The following is a 14,471-nucleotide window of genomic DNA, read 5'->3' on the forward strand; positions in this document are numbered from 1 at the left end:
TATTTCTATACTACTTATGAATGAGCAGTCACATAAGGTGGGAATACCCTCTGGCTCTCGGGAATCACGCCGTTGTGGACGCAACGCGAACGAAGTAGTGCTCGGGCGATACTTTGTTTGCCTGGTCTGTTTGCCGGGCCAGAGATCACGGGTACCATGTATTGGCGATCACTGCAGATGCTCAGTCATAGGTTGTATGCAATGTTGTGTGTATTCTCGAATCGTTTACTCAACTCCCCCCCCCCCAAGATTAGATCATGAGTGCTCGCCCCCCCCCCCTCCAAGTTGAGTGCGCCACTGATCTCTGGTATAGGCAAAAGTGCTTTTTTCTCCCGGAAACTCGGATTTTTCGCCCCGTAAACTCAAGAAAAACCATACTTGTTTCAGAAAATAACATATCCTGTTAGGTTTAGGAGTAACTAGAATGCAGCACTTGTTTGTCAGTCTCTTCATTGGTTGCCACTTATAACTAGTGATGGTCTTGGGCCAGCTATCTCTGATTGGCTACTGGTAGAGACTGATTTGCCCACTCGGCCTTCAAAAGATAGATAAGGTTAAAAGAACCTCGCCTACTCCTTATGAGGAAATAAATAAATTTATGGGCGCCTTCATAGTGTTCGTACACTGATCGCGGGTAGTTCACTAACATTTCACCAAACAGAAGCCATTATTTGCACAATATCTGTCATCTTTTGTTTTGACCTCCACTGACAGCTCTTACACTGACTGCAACCCATTTCACTCATTCACCACACTCTCTAAGCAAAACGTCCGCCATGATTCCTTGAAGGAAAAAGTCGTTTTTATGTACACTATATAAACTCGATGTGGTTCATCACATTTTATGTTTTTGGAGTTTTAAGTTGTTCATTACAGAATATTCTTTTACCTTCAAGAAATCATGGCGGATAACTTGAAGACATGCATACATATGAAAGACATACACCCAGAACCTTCACTAGATTTTCATTCTTTTCCTTAAACAAAGTCTTCTAAATCAGTATTATCTGCATAAAATAGCAGTATATTAACATATATTATGGCATTATATATTAATGCCATTACATGGCAGTATATATTAACCACCTTATCAGGTGGTTAATATATACTGCCAGAATTGTTTAGTTGGTCTTCCTCTCCGTCTTTGTCCATTCGAGGGGGAGTATAAAATTAGGATGTCAAAGTATGGAGAAGGAGGATGTCTCAGTTGATTTCCAAGTCAATCAAATTGACGTCTACGTTGGGTTTCAATCAAGGATTTTTGGTTTGCCTCTTCTAAAATAGTGGAATTACGAATGTAATCCTTCCAAGAGTAACCGAGTTACAGTGTAACAGGTTGTATTAAAGCTATTAATGGTTTTTGTTGCTTTTTGGGTGGAAACGTTCCATGTTTCTCTGCCATATAGGAAGATAGCCTGAGAGGTTGCTTTGTAAACCCTAATTTTGTTTCCAAGATAATGCGGGATGATTTCCATGTATTTCTTAGATTCCCGTGTTGATTGAGAGCGTTATGTTTTCTTAATATTATGTCATTTACAATATCATATATATTTCAGCCTAAGTATTGTAAGTCTTCTACTTTTTTCTAAAGGCTGGTTGTGTTCTGTAATGGTGAAATCTCGTACTATATTTTAGTTTTATTTGGGTTAACTGTCAATCCAAATATTTTTGCAACTTGGCATAGTTTGTCAAAGTGTTGTTGCGCCTTGGATGAAGATGAATCTATTAATAATGTATTGTCTGCATAGCGGGTTACTGAGACAGAGTTGTTTATCTTTGGTTGTTAACGTTGTACCGAATTCGTTCTCAACCTTCCTGAAAATGTAGTATAGGGTTGTTAGAAAGAGGAAGGGAGCCAAGGTGTTTCCTTGTAGAACTCCTGTTGTTATAGGAAATTTTTCGGTCAGTTCGCCATTGACAAGAACGTGAAAATCATGCTGAGGTGCTGCAATTGCTTCATAGTAGATTGCTATATAAGTTGTGGCAAAAGAGTTTGGTGCAGTTCAATGGATAGGAGATTGGCTCTAATAAATATACAAAAAAGTCGTGTACAGAGGAACTGTATGTGTGGATATTTTGTTGAGAGAATATTTTCAAAAATGAGTTTGGAAAGGATAGGATGCCGTGGTCGCTAAGACAGCGGAGCATAAATTTTATTGAGTGGAATGGATTGTCGGATGAGGTGGTGCGTGCATAGACGGTATTTGAGATACTTACAGGTTCTTAAGGTTCATGACCTGCTCAGAATGGCTTTCATAACCATACTACTCTTCTTTCTAAATGTATATTTTTGTGTGTAAATTGCGTGTGTTGTTCTCCTGACATCCAATAAAAATGCTGAATTAACTTGTGTTTTAATTTTCAGTAGTGCGGAATCATGTGAAATGAAAGGCGATTGGTTCAAATCCTTGGTCCATAACCACTTTAGACGTTTGTAGACTGTGCTGTTTTCGTTTACTGACTTGAATAATCTAATATATGGTTTTTCAATTGTTTAATAATTGTCCAGTAATTGTTTAATAACTTAAACAATTACTGGACCATTTTCATTAACTTCAACTACAGAAAAAGTTTTTGTCTGGACACCCTGAAGAGATGAAGGTCATATTATTTCTGGACGAATCAGCCCGCTATTAATAACTAAAATTAGGGATTAAGGTTAGATCTCGATTCGACTTCCATCCTCCAGCTGTTGGAAAGATAAATACCAAGGTCAAGGTGAGATAGCGACAAATTGACATTAATACGAAGCCTACTGAGCTATTATCTTCAATTGAACCAGTTTTTAATCTTCTGACCCGATTCTTCACCTTGTCTAGCCAAGGGAGGAAAAAAAGGAAAGATGAAGGCGCCGAGTATTTCTGGATGTTGCTAGAGCCAACAAAGCAGCGGGGTTGCCCCAGTTTCTCCGCGGAGGCAACTACACCAGAAAGATACCTTGCCGAGCTGCATTCAGTAAATATCACCTGTACTTCCAGGTCATGTCGGCTACCAACGGCAATATAAGATGCCGGTCAGCGGCCACGAAAACCGGTTTCCAATAGCTGATGCTCTTGAGAAACGGCAGTTCTGCGGAAGGCATTGTTGACGGCACCACACTAGGAAGTGAGCTGGCGTTGTTGCCGGAACGGCTAGGATAACGGGACTAACGGACTTACGCTAACGGGCCGTCACTGTCCATCAAGACCAACAAACTGACGGTCAGGGATTTGTTTGACCGGAGGGCTACAGACTGAGTATGCATTCTCCAGTTCACCTGCTTCAGCATTATGTGAGTGGACACGTCCATTCAATCAGCAAGGCGTGGTCAACGGTGTAAGATTTCGTACGGTGTGTCTCGTGGAGGGTGCATAATGTTCCACGAAACATCTCCGAGCGGAAGGGTGGAGCTGTAGTATGGTTCCCAGGAAAAGAATGGAAACTGGTCCATGTGGTTAAACTACGAGTAGATGAGGTATGTTTATTTTAAAAATAAATCCGAATGATCCACGAGGTTTCTATTTTGTTGACCATTGTCAAATGATTGATATCAAATAGAATTGATCGACATTTCTTATCGTGTAGTTAATCAAGAAACGACTATCATAAGATCCTTTAAAAGAAAATAATAACAATTTTAATTAAAATTTAATAATTTAATTCCGTTTTAAAAAGATTCCGTAATATTTTAATTCTACAAAGATAGTTTATAACATATTACAGCGAATTTATATGTGTGTGAGAGAAAGAGAGAGAGAGAGAGAGAGATTGTATAAACAGAAGTATGTTTTTCTTAACTTTTACATTTCCGATGTTTTTTCTGGTAATTGTTGTAAAATATATTCATCTAAACACAGGTTTTCCCGTCAGTTTTTTGAGTGAAGACTATTACATATTAGTCTTCGCTAAAGAAACTATACAAAGAAATGAAGAGTGAAACTGGCTATTCATACAGATTGTATAAGCGTTGAACATTCAATTACTTTTATTTTGATGCATCTTTTTTTTTTTTTTTTTTAATGATTGTGAAATTAGAAAAAAGAAACTGGCTTTCAATGCCAGTTTCTCCATGCTCTAAAATAAAGATTCTGATACTATTGAACTCACGCAATGAGATTTTAAATAATAATAATAATGATAGGAAAATAATTTAGGCATGTCTGTCTTTTTAGACTTATAGCAGTGGCGTAGCTAGAGCTTTAGCCGCCGGGGTGGTCCCTGAGTTTGCCGCCCCCTCTCAATACACACCAAAAATACTACAAAAAGTAAAAACGACGTAGAGGGAAATAAATTAAAACACTCTGTTCGTTTTTGAAGTAAAACTTTCATTTCAACATTCTGAAATGTTAATTTTCTTGCTTTTCTACATACACTGTAATGTAGGTAATTCTTAATCAATTTTATTCAGAAAAACTCCTCACATAACTAGCAACATTTACAGCAATTGTGAGGAAAATTCGCAGTAATATTACAATATTTGGAAATGAGTTCTGGAGATTGTATTTTAGAATGAACTGCAAAAGTTCAGAAAGGTTCAAAGTGCCACACGGGGCGGACCGCCCCCCCCCCCCCCCCCCAGCTACGCCACTGCTTATAGAAAGTGTTTCATGGGATACTCAGATGTATCTTTTGCAAGATTGTATAATTCAGGGGTGATCGTGCGAAAATTGCATTTTCGATTAAATAACAAATAAGAAATATATCTATACATTTGTAATCATAATACAAATTAAAAAATTAATAAAATAATTATCGACAGTCTCTTCCCCACAAAAAAAAAAAAAAAAAAAAAACATCTATGTATCTAGACTTCAATAATCCTACATAATCTTAAAAGAATACTGGATTCAACAATCCAAAAAGAAAAAAATATATCAAAATGAGCAGATTCTACATTCGCAATCAATTGGATTTAGAAGCATCGCTGTTGGGAAGAAAAAGAGGGGGTAAATCAATAAATAAAATAAATAAAGCAGGACAACAAGATCAAGAAAGAAGTCCCTAGTTTCTACCGATAAAAGTTAATTATATATCTTTGTCATCCTAGATGGATTCCTTGTGAAATGCCAATAATAATAATAATAATAATAATAATAATAATAATAATAATAATAATAATAATAATAATAATAATAATAATAATAATAATAATAAATGCTTTTTGGAAAAACAAACATGGTTGAATAATGGATAAAATCAATCATTTTCGATATATAGGGTACAAAGAAAGGTGAAAATGTGACCTAAGATATAAGATTAAAAAAAAAAAAAAACAGAGAGTGCTCTTATCTCTCTCTCTCTCTCTCTGTTTTCTTTTTCATAAATAAAATACATACGCATTACTTAGCTTAGTAATTTGTATTTGTGACTTACAAATACAAATTATTGAGTATTTGTATTTGTAATACTCAGTAATTTGTATTGACTGAGTTAATACAAATTACTGACTCAGTCATTAATTTGTATTAATGACTGAGTATTTAATACACAGTCATTGACTGTGTATTTGTGACTTTAGCCGAATCATTAAAACTAGAAATATTGCACTCAGAAATCAAGGATTTCTCTTTAATAATATGCAGCAAGTCTCCTCCTCTACCCCCACTTGGAGTTTTTTGTTTGTTTGTTTGTTTTCATTATTTCTTTAAGTTAAATTTAAAGTTCTCGTATACATTGCTTAAAATATATAACAGTGTTGTTTCACTGTTTGGGATCCAAGAGAAAAAATTTTATCATGCGATTGAATCTGGCGATCTTAGACAAGATTCCATAATGATTTCGTGGTTCCTTATGACTGCAGTCAAATATGCTGTACGTTTATTATTATTATTATTTACTTATTAATGCTTGATTTCTGAACTTACGACACTAATTTGTAATATTGTGCTGTGTATAAATGCATTAGGAGAGCGAAACCTGAAGACAGCGAGAAATTAACTATTGTTGCTTATTTTATTTTTCTTATTAATATTTCAGATGTAAAAAAAAAACGCTTTAGGTGTAAACGGTCACCATGTGTAAAAAAAAAACACATGGTGACCGTTTAATATAAACGAAATAGGGATTAAACATCACTGATGTCTGTTTACCTTACAGGTTGGTCCACGTAATGGGTCTTCAGTTAGAAGTGCTATTAGTGGCATTCCTGTTTTTCCTGACGCAGTCAGCCGCTTTCCGTAAACAAGGTGAGTTCGTCTCCCACCCCCACTTACCTTCCTCTCATTCCGTTGCAAGATTTTAGTTGAACTTTTGTTATGTGCTTTATTTCAATTTGTTAATCAAATCCTATACTAACGCACCTACTCAACTATTTGCCTGCGCACAGCTTCCTTGTTGCTGGGCGAGTTTAAAAGGACGCGCTCTTGTGGACCTGAATGCAAGTATTCGCTAGCATCTGACACTTTCTAAGCATGTCATTCCCCACACACACACAGCAGAGCCACTTTATGCCCTCTGGTAATGTCAGGTTACCAAATTAACTAGCGGGACGGATGGCCCATAATAGAAATGGAACGTCAGGTTTGACAACTATCTCTTAAGTGCAAATGGCCCATTCAATGTGTGTATATATGTATCTAATGCCCGAGGCATTCCTATCTGAGGAACAAGTGCCTTCTTGCTCTTCCTGTTCCTGGATGGCTGAAATTGAAAGTCATGGACATAATAGCGTTCACAGGCGTGGTATGCTCAATCTAGTCTTTTAATCTTTTAGCGTCCGAAATTTTAACAAAAAAGAAAAAGAAAAAATGGAGAGAAGATATTATCCATAATCTAAAAATAAAATTATATTTCTATTAAGGGCAAAAGCCTCATGCTGGGCTAAAGAGCATATTCCATTTGAGATCAGTTCCATGAATACATCCAACTTTTACTTTAGACGCAAAAATAATATAAATTTATGATGTTAATTCTGCCGCTTTGCAGTCTCGAATACTGATGACTTTCAGCATGAAATTTTCTCTTCTATTAATTCATTTTTAAAGTTTCACCACAACACAGTGCTCTTTCGAGCCGTTCGTTCTCTTCGCGGTAGAGAGAAAGGCGGTAATAGCGAGTTGTGTCATGAGCTGTAAGTTTACCTATTAGGGCAAACGCTTATATTTTTTTTGTCTTAATTGAAGGGCAAGATCGTAGAGCTAATATCTTAAATTAACTTTACGCCTTTACATTTCAAAAAACGTTCACAGATATTAATGTGAACGTTTTTGGTCGATAATGGCATTTGGAAAGCCCATAAAGTGGGAAGATCCCCTTCTTCTCTCTCTCTCTCTCTCTCTCCCAAAATGAGCACATCACAAAAATATTGCACACAAATGTCACTGTATAATAGATTTGTAGAATTTCATGCCGGCTGGGGCGTCGCCTGGTTAAACAAGGCTCCCCATTGTTTTCGCCAGGGAACCAGGGCAAACAGCGAAAAGTCAGCTACTGGAACAAACCTGAAAGCACCCAACTCAACATCACCAGAGTTAAAGATCGGTACTACCAACTTAAGAAGCCTGAATGGCAAAGAAATGGAGCTAGCTGAGGAATTAGATAAGTACCAGATCGATATAATAGGGGTGACTGAAACAAAAAAGACCAAAACTGGTTGAGATCTTTCTGAGCAATAAATACAAAATGTTATATTCAGGCAATGACAATCAAGAAAAAGGAGTAGCCATAGTGTTCAATACTAAATATGAGACTCATCTTCTTGAATGGCAGGCAGTCTCAAGTAGAGAGAATGGGGAACTGGACAATGAGACTTATTTGTGCCTATAGTCCCACAGAAGGTTCTACTAAAGTAGAAGTGGAGGAATTTTTTGAGGCTTTAGAGAAAGCAACTGACACAATGAAAAAGGAAAAGTTGGTCCTTGTTGGGGATCTAAATAGCAGAGTAGGAAATGATTGTCAGACATACAAAAATATTTTGGGAAAATTTGGAGAAAAGAGCAAAGCTAATAATAATGGCAAATATCTGTTGGATTTCTGCTCAGGACATGGACTGGTTATTACTAACACCATGTTCCAACATAAAGCTGTGCACAAATTCACATGGAGAGAAGAAGAAAAGTCTTATTGACTATGTTATTGTTGATAGTGATATTTTCCCACTGGTGCAGGACACCAGAGTGTACAGAAGATTTGAAATTGGAAGCGATCACTATTTAGTCTTCAGCAGGATAAAACTGAATTTCATATTGAAAAGAATAACATGTAAGAAAGTTTTAAAGCGAATAAAAGTTGAGTAGCTCTCAGATGTGAACTATAGACTAAAATACACAATAATTATTGAAGAAAAAATGAAAGAGTTTGAGAGTAGGAACCAAACCTTGGAGATTCAGTGGCAAGTCCTGAAGAAAACACTGATTGATTCAGCTAGAGAGGAATGTAGTGAGGTTGTCTGCAAGGATAGAAAAATCAGAACTCCATGTTGGACACAGGAAGTTAAAGAGGCAGTGAAGGAAAAGAAGAAAGCATATCAAAAGTTCCTGGCAAATAAGTCAGTGTATGCTCTTAGAGAATACAGAATACAGAAATTTTGTTTAGCTAATAAAACGAGTTAAACAAAAGTCATGCCAGGACTTTCGTAAGAGCATAGAAAATAAATATCATGAAGGTGGCAAGATATTCGAGGTTGTTGAAGCTCAGAAATGGAGGAAAGAGTGCTGTAAAAGGAATTAGAGATGATATAGGTGACATGAAAACAGAGAAAAAGATATCCTTTAAGTATGGAGTAATTACTTCGAAAAATTGCTGAATGAAACAAGCAGTGATAGCACAGTGGTAAAAAACACTCAACAGGATACAGTCAGGAATACATATCCATACTTGAAGTAGAAAAAGTCATCAAAGGCTTGAAATGTGGAAAGGCAGCAGGAGTAGATAATATTCGACCAGGATCAGATTTTCACTTTTCGACAGATAGTTGAGAAATCATGGGAATATAACAAAGATCTGCATTTAAGTTTTGTCGATTTGAAAAAGGCATATGACAAGGTGCCAAGAGAGAAGCTCTTCGAAACGCTATGGTTATATGGTGTCAATGGGACTTTATATCAAGCAATACTTAGTCTTTATTTGAGTTGTAAGTCAGTAGTTAGAATGGAAGGAAGTACAGGAAGATGGTTTAATGTTAAATCTGGTGTCAGACAAGGATGTACATTATCCCCACTGTTATTCATTATCTATATGGATCACATTATGAAGGAAAGTGGCATTAAACCTGATATCAAAATTGGAGATGTTAATGTCAGCTCTTTGCTTTATGCAGATGATGTTATACTTCTAAATAAATCCGCTAAAAGTCTCAAAGATTCCCTGATTAAAGTGAATAAGTGTTGTAATAGATATGGTATGAACGTAAGCAATAATTAGACAAAGACAATAAAAATAGGCAGAAACATTGAAAATATCAACTTCATTGTGAATGGAGAACCTATAGAACAAGTAAAACATTTCAGCTACTTAGGTACGATTTTTAGTGAAGATGGTAAATTAAATATGGAAATAGACGACAGAATCAACAAAGCTGGTATGGTAGGAAGTCAATTTCTCTCTTATTCCATATGAATAAATTCATATGGAATAAGAGAGAAATTATCATTGATGGCAATGATATTGCCATTGATATTGATAGAAAATGAGGATATTAGGAAAGAACTTGACATTGTCAGCATCCAGGAATGCGTTAGCAGAGCTAATCTCAGGTGGTATGGTCACTTAAATAGAATGGGCAAGGAAAGATTACCAAAACAAGTGTTCTCTGCCAGGTTGGCAGGAAAACGACCCAGAGGAAGACCAAGGTATAGTTGGATTGATACAGTAAAAAGTGCCTTAGAAGACAGAAATATAAGATCTGATAATGTTGGAGTCTTGACCAGTAACAGACTGATTTGGAGGAAAATTGTAGACAGGAAGTTAGTAATTATGTGAATTTTTCATGTGGTACTATCATATCCTGTACACACCTTAAGGGTACATGTGAGGAATTTGATGATGATGATGATGATGATGTGCAATTACTATTGTATGTTTCACATCGTTTTATGTCGCAAAAGAAAACAAATGTGGAATACAAATAAAGGAATAGCAGGAATAAAGGCTTCCTTGTACTTTTCCAGCTTAGAGAAATATTATGTTTCTTTATGTTACATTTCTTTAATTTTAAAGTTTCCATGCTCTTAAAAACTAATACACATATCTGCCACCAAATTAGAAACTTTTATTTGGATCTCCTTTAGCCCGAATTACAGCACATTTACGATTTGGCATAGATTCCACAAAGTGTTGGATTACAGCAAGACAAACTGGGTTCATTGCTTCATGATGTTCCCGTCAAACTCTCTGCCTTCTGTCGGTATAGAACAGGGTGCTCTGACTCGTCAAATCACATGACTTTTTTTTTCTAATCTTCTAGTGTCCAGTCACAGTGTTCCTGACACTACTGTACATGAACTTTCTGGTTCTTTGCAGAAATCAGTAGTTTCTGTATAGGCATGCAACTGTCAATACCGATCATCCTCGTCGATTCCCTGCGCATAGGTGAGAAGCAGATCGTGAAAATCCTTTATTAGATGCTTTGATCAGTTGCTACACACACAAGTTCTGTTTGTCCATACAAGCCATCTTAGACCGGCGATCTCGCTCCTGACAGACTGTTTTATTATCACAATTACGCCTCTTACACAAAAAATGGGTTATTTTCCACTGATTAAACACCCGAGATATCTCGTCTTTTGAGAAGCCAGTCAGCTCTGTTATTTTCAAAATCATGGCTCCAGCCAGACGGGCACCCACAATAAGCCCTTTATCGAACTCTGAGAGATCCTTTTTTTTTTTCCTCCCTATTATGATCAACACTACTGACGATTACTGACCAGCAGCAGTTTCAAATGTTTGCTTAGACCACATGATGTCGCAAATGACCACGTATTTTGCATATACACTGCGTAAGTGACGTTTTCGTACATCTGCTTAAAGGTTTCTAATTCAGTGGCCATTTTATGTATAATCTAATTGTACGGCTGCCATGAATATTATTTGGACAATAATGTGGAAAGTTTTTATAATCATAATGCATTGATATTTTCTAAATATGAATAAGAACGATAAACAGAGAAAAATCTATCTTCTTCAACTACGTTTGTATTCGGAAGTTGCCTCGCTATGCCGTTACGTGGTGCGCAGGTTCTCGTAACACCACTCTGGAGTTATGGCTTTGTAATAATGTATATAATGTATCGAGCCATCGTAGCTCTTTTCTTTTAGAGTTCGAATCCCCTTCATGATGCGAAGAACCTTTAATGGGGCTTTTCAATTAAAGGTGACTTTTTGATCTCATATGGAAGTGGAGGATTTTTTTGTCCTGAAAACAGACAAACCGATCCCGTGAACACACATATCTATCTACAGACATAGTTGGAACCTTGCCTCGGGAAATTCCAACTTCTGTTATCTGACTATTACTTGTCGATGATTTCGAAGTAAATTGAGCACTTTTTTCCATAGGTTTGTCATTTCTTAACTTACAGGATTTTCTTCATTCTTGATTGTCGTAAGGAATATGACCACTTTTAAGTAAGGCTCTTCGACTCTTCATAACTCAGTGTCGACGATAGCTTTATTGGCTCATCACATGAACATCGAGCTATACGAGCTTACTTGTTTCGTTAAAAATAACGAAAGTGCGATAAACATTAAAAAATGCGTCTAGTCTGGATATTTTGTATACGTTCTGTGGACCTCAGGGATTTCAATTATAACTTTTACGATGTTAAGATATGTAGTAATCCGTTTTTATTCATCAAAATATTTTGAAGAACTCCGAGTTAAATTGATTACAAACTGCCTTTGAATGGATATTTGATTATGTATTCATATGTTAAGCTCAGAATTAATATTATTTATCTATTTTAAGCATCAGATTATTATTATTTATTTGTATATTAAGCACAGGATTATTAGTTTTATTTATTTATTAATTTTTAATTTTAGCATTCTTTAATTTGTATATGAAGCATTTGGGTTCTTCAATAATAATCACTCTTATTGAAGAGTATTTTTTTGTTTTCGTTCTCTTCAAATAAATATCTTATCACTGAAGGGTCTGATGAGATGTTTATTAATTCCTCGTGTTATTTTTATTATTATTATTTATTTTTTTTTTTTTCAGTATCTACACTCCAAATTCGTCCCAAGCCATGCACCACCACTTTGGGCGACATTGGAACGTGTATGTTCGTATGGGAATGCATCAAAAATCACGGGAAACATCTTGGAACGTGCGTCGATGGATTCCTTTTCGGTAGTTGTTGTGCTTCTCCCAACAGCACGGAGACTGTAACGATGGAACGTCCGTCGCTTACAACAGTCCTCCAGTCTGTTTTCCAGAACACCTCGACAGAAGATTTCAATGTACATACTCCTACGGAATCTCCTGTCATGCTGTTTAGTGCGCATTCTTCTGCAAAACCCACATCGGACCTTGAAAATGCACAGACTCCAACGACAGCCATGGGCCCTCCAATGGCTATCTTATCACCTGCATTGGTGGTAGGAGGAGGAGGAGGACATGGTATTCACCAGGTTATTTGGGAACCTGTAGTTACTACTCCAAAAACAGAAGCTGCAGATATAAAGTTTACTCCGAAACAGACTGCACGACCTCCCGTCATTCAGACTCATCCTTCAATTAGGACTACATCTACAGCAGCTACAGACGAACATGCCTTCAACATAATTCCTACGTCACTTCCGCATCCAGATAGTACCACTTGGAAATCAACAAATAGACCAAATATTGCAACCGCTTTGTACAGCTGGCTACCTCTAACCCTCAAATCAACAGTGGTATCGACTTTAGCAAATAGCACACCAGCACAGTTCCAGGTCATTTCCAGTGACAGAGTTTCGTGGAAGCCGTTTAATCACGTGAAAACTACAACAGATCAACCTCACTGGTCACAGATCAGCACTTCAACAGGTGCAGGTGTCGCTTCATTTACAGAACAGGTTGATTTTGCCGAAAGCGTTACGCTCACGCACACATTAGCGCCTCCTTTGGACAACACGTTCTCAGAAGAGTCTCATGCTGCCACCACGACTAAAAAACCATCAAATAAAGGTTGGTTGTTTTTTATATGAATAAATTATTCGTAAAATCCTGTATGCAAGTAAATGTTTCAGGGAAATAATATAATCACATCATTCTATAAACATATAAGAAATATAATTAAAAAAATTAAATAAATAAATAAGACAAAATAAATAAAAGAAAGTTAATACATCACTTCATCATAAAAATAAAATAAAATAAAGCATTTTTTGATTACTAAATGGTGCAATTATCCTTTAGGATTTCTAGCTTGCATTTATTTTTAAATGAGTGCAACAAAGCTAATATTAAGAGTTTTCCAACTCCGATAATTTATTACTTGGCCTCGAATTAATTTTAACTACTGGTTATTCTTTTTTCCTCGAGCTTTCTTCTTCTTCTTGGTGCAAACTATTATTACACAATTTTTTTCTTGTGTTTTCTTTTTAAAATTGTCCTGCGTGCTATAGTTATCATCTCGTTATGCCTGTAGTTCCTACAGATAACATTAATATTTCCTTTCCACATCAAATAGAAGATGTTTTGGAAGTCATTTTGCAGCATTTATACTGCGATCTAGATGCAATCTGTGGAATTTATTTCTCGCAACATCATACTTAAGACGATCTTCCTATTTCGCGGGTATCCGGAGAGTTCGCCGAAAAACAATTCATCGAACGACAATTTATCAAACCTGAATGCAAATGGAGCAACTGTTATTGGATATGAAGCGGTGTGAGAAAACTGAGTCATTTAATCTTGAAATTTCCTGTTTCTAATAGCGAAGTTATCTTTGAAATGCTGAGTCATTTACTATTACGATCTCACTCAAGTTGAATGAGATCGTAATAGTATCCTAACCACTCTTTAAATACTCTTGACCTCTTCTTCAACAGTGATTTTTATAAATATTGGTTTATGTTATTTGTCCTCCGATTTCCGTGGCTCCCTTAGCAATAATTTTGAAATGCTCCCTCTCCCTTCTGTTGAGTACATTTTAGGTTTAATAGTTTTTCGGAGGTCCTTGTAATGACATGAGGCCCTTTCTAGTCTAGTTTATGCCTAAACCAGGCTATGTTCATCTGTCTGGTGATGTAAAAAATGCCAAGAAACTTGAAGGAAAAATTGTAAAGCAATTTTGAAGACAAAAATATATTTTCACTGTCCTGGTGATACACGGAGTAAATTCATTCTGGTGATTTTAATCTCCCCTTATATACTGTATCTCAGGAACATAACTCGTTGTCACCTTCTAGTCTAATCTTCTTGCCTTTTGTTTAATAAGTAATAGTTGTTAAGTAAATATATCATAAGTATATGTACTGTACGTCACAAATGCATTTACATTGTTATGTGGAACGTATATTTCCTAACTCGTTTTTCAATTCTCCACATTCTTTATCCGTCGTAACTC

At 36.2% G+C, this 14,471-nt stretch overlaps 1 protein-coding gene across 1 annotated transcript in view; it reads left to right on the forward strand.

Annotated features, from left to right (window-relative positions):
• Positions 1 to 6,088: 6,088 nt before the first annotated feature.
• The window catches only part of LOC150098817 (uncharacterized), a 93,904-nt gene continuing 85,521 nt past the window's right edge, over positions 6,089 to 14,471 (forward strand). Inside the window, exons 1-2 of the mRNA XM_090405759.1 lie at positions 6,089 to 6,164; positions 12,137 to 13,087. Of these exons, the coding sequence (XP_090261885.1) occupies positions 6,089 to 6,164; positions 12,137 to 13,087 (1,027 nt within the window). The remainder of the gene's footprint in view (positions 6,165 to 12,136; positions 13,088 to 14,471) is intronic.

Source organism: Typopeltis vanoorti, chromosome 15 (genome assembly GCF_054136105.1).
Source record: "Typopeltis vanoorti isolate ZY-2024b chromosome 15, IOZ_Tvanoo_1.0, whole genome shotgun sequence".
Classification (NCBI taxonomy): domain Eukaryota; kingdom Metazoa; phylum Arthropoda; class Arachnida; order Uropygi; family Thelyphonidae; genus Typopeltis; species Typopeltis vanoorti.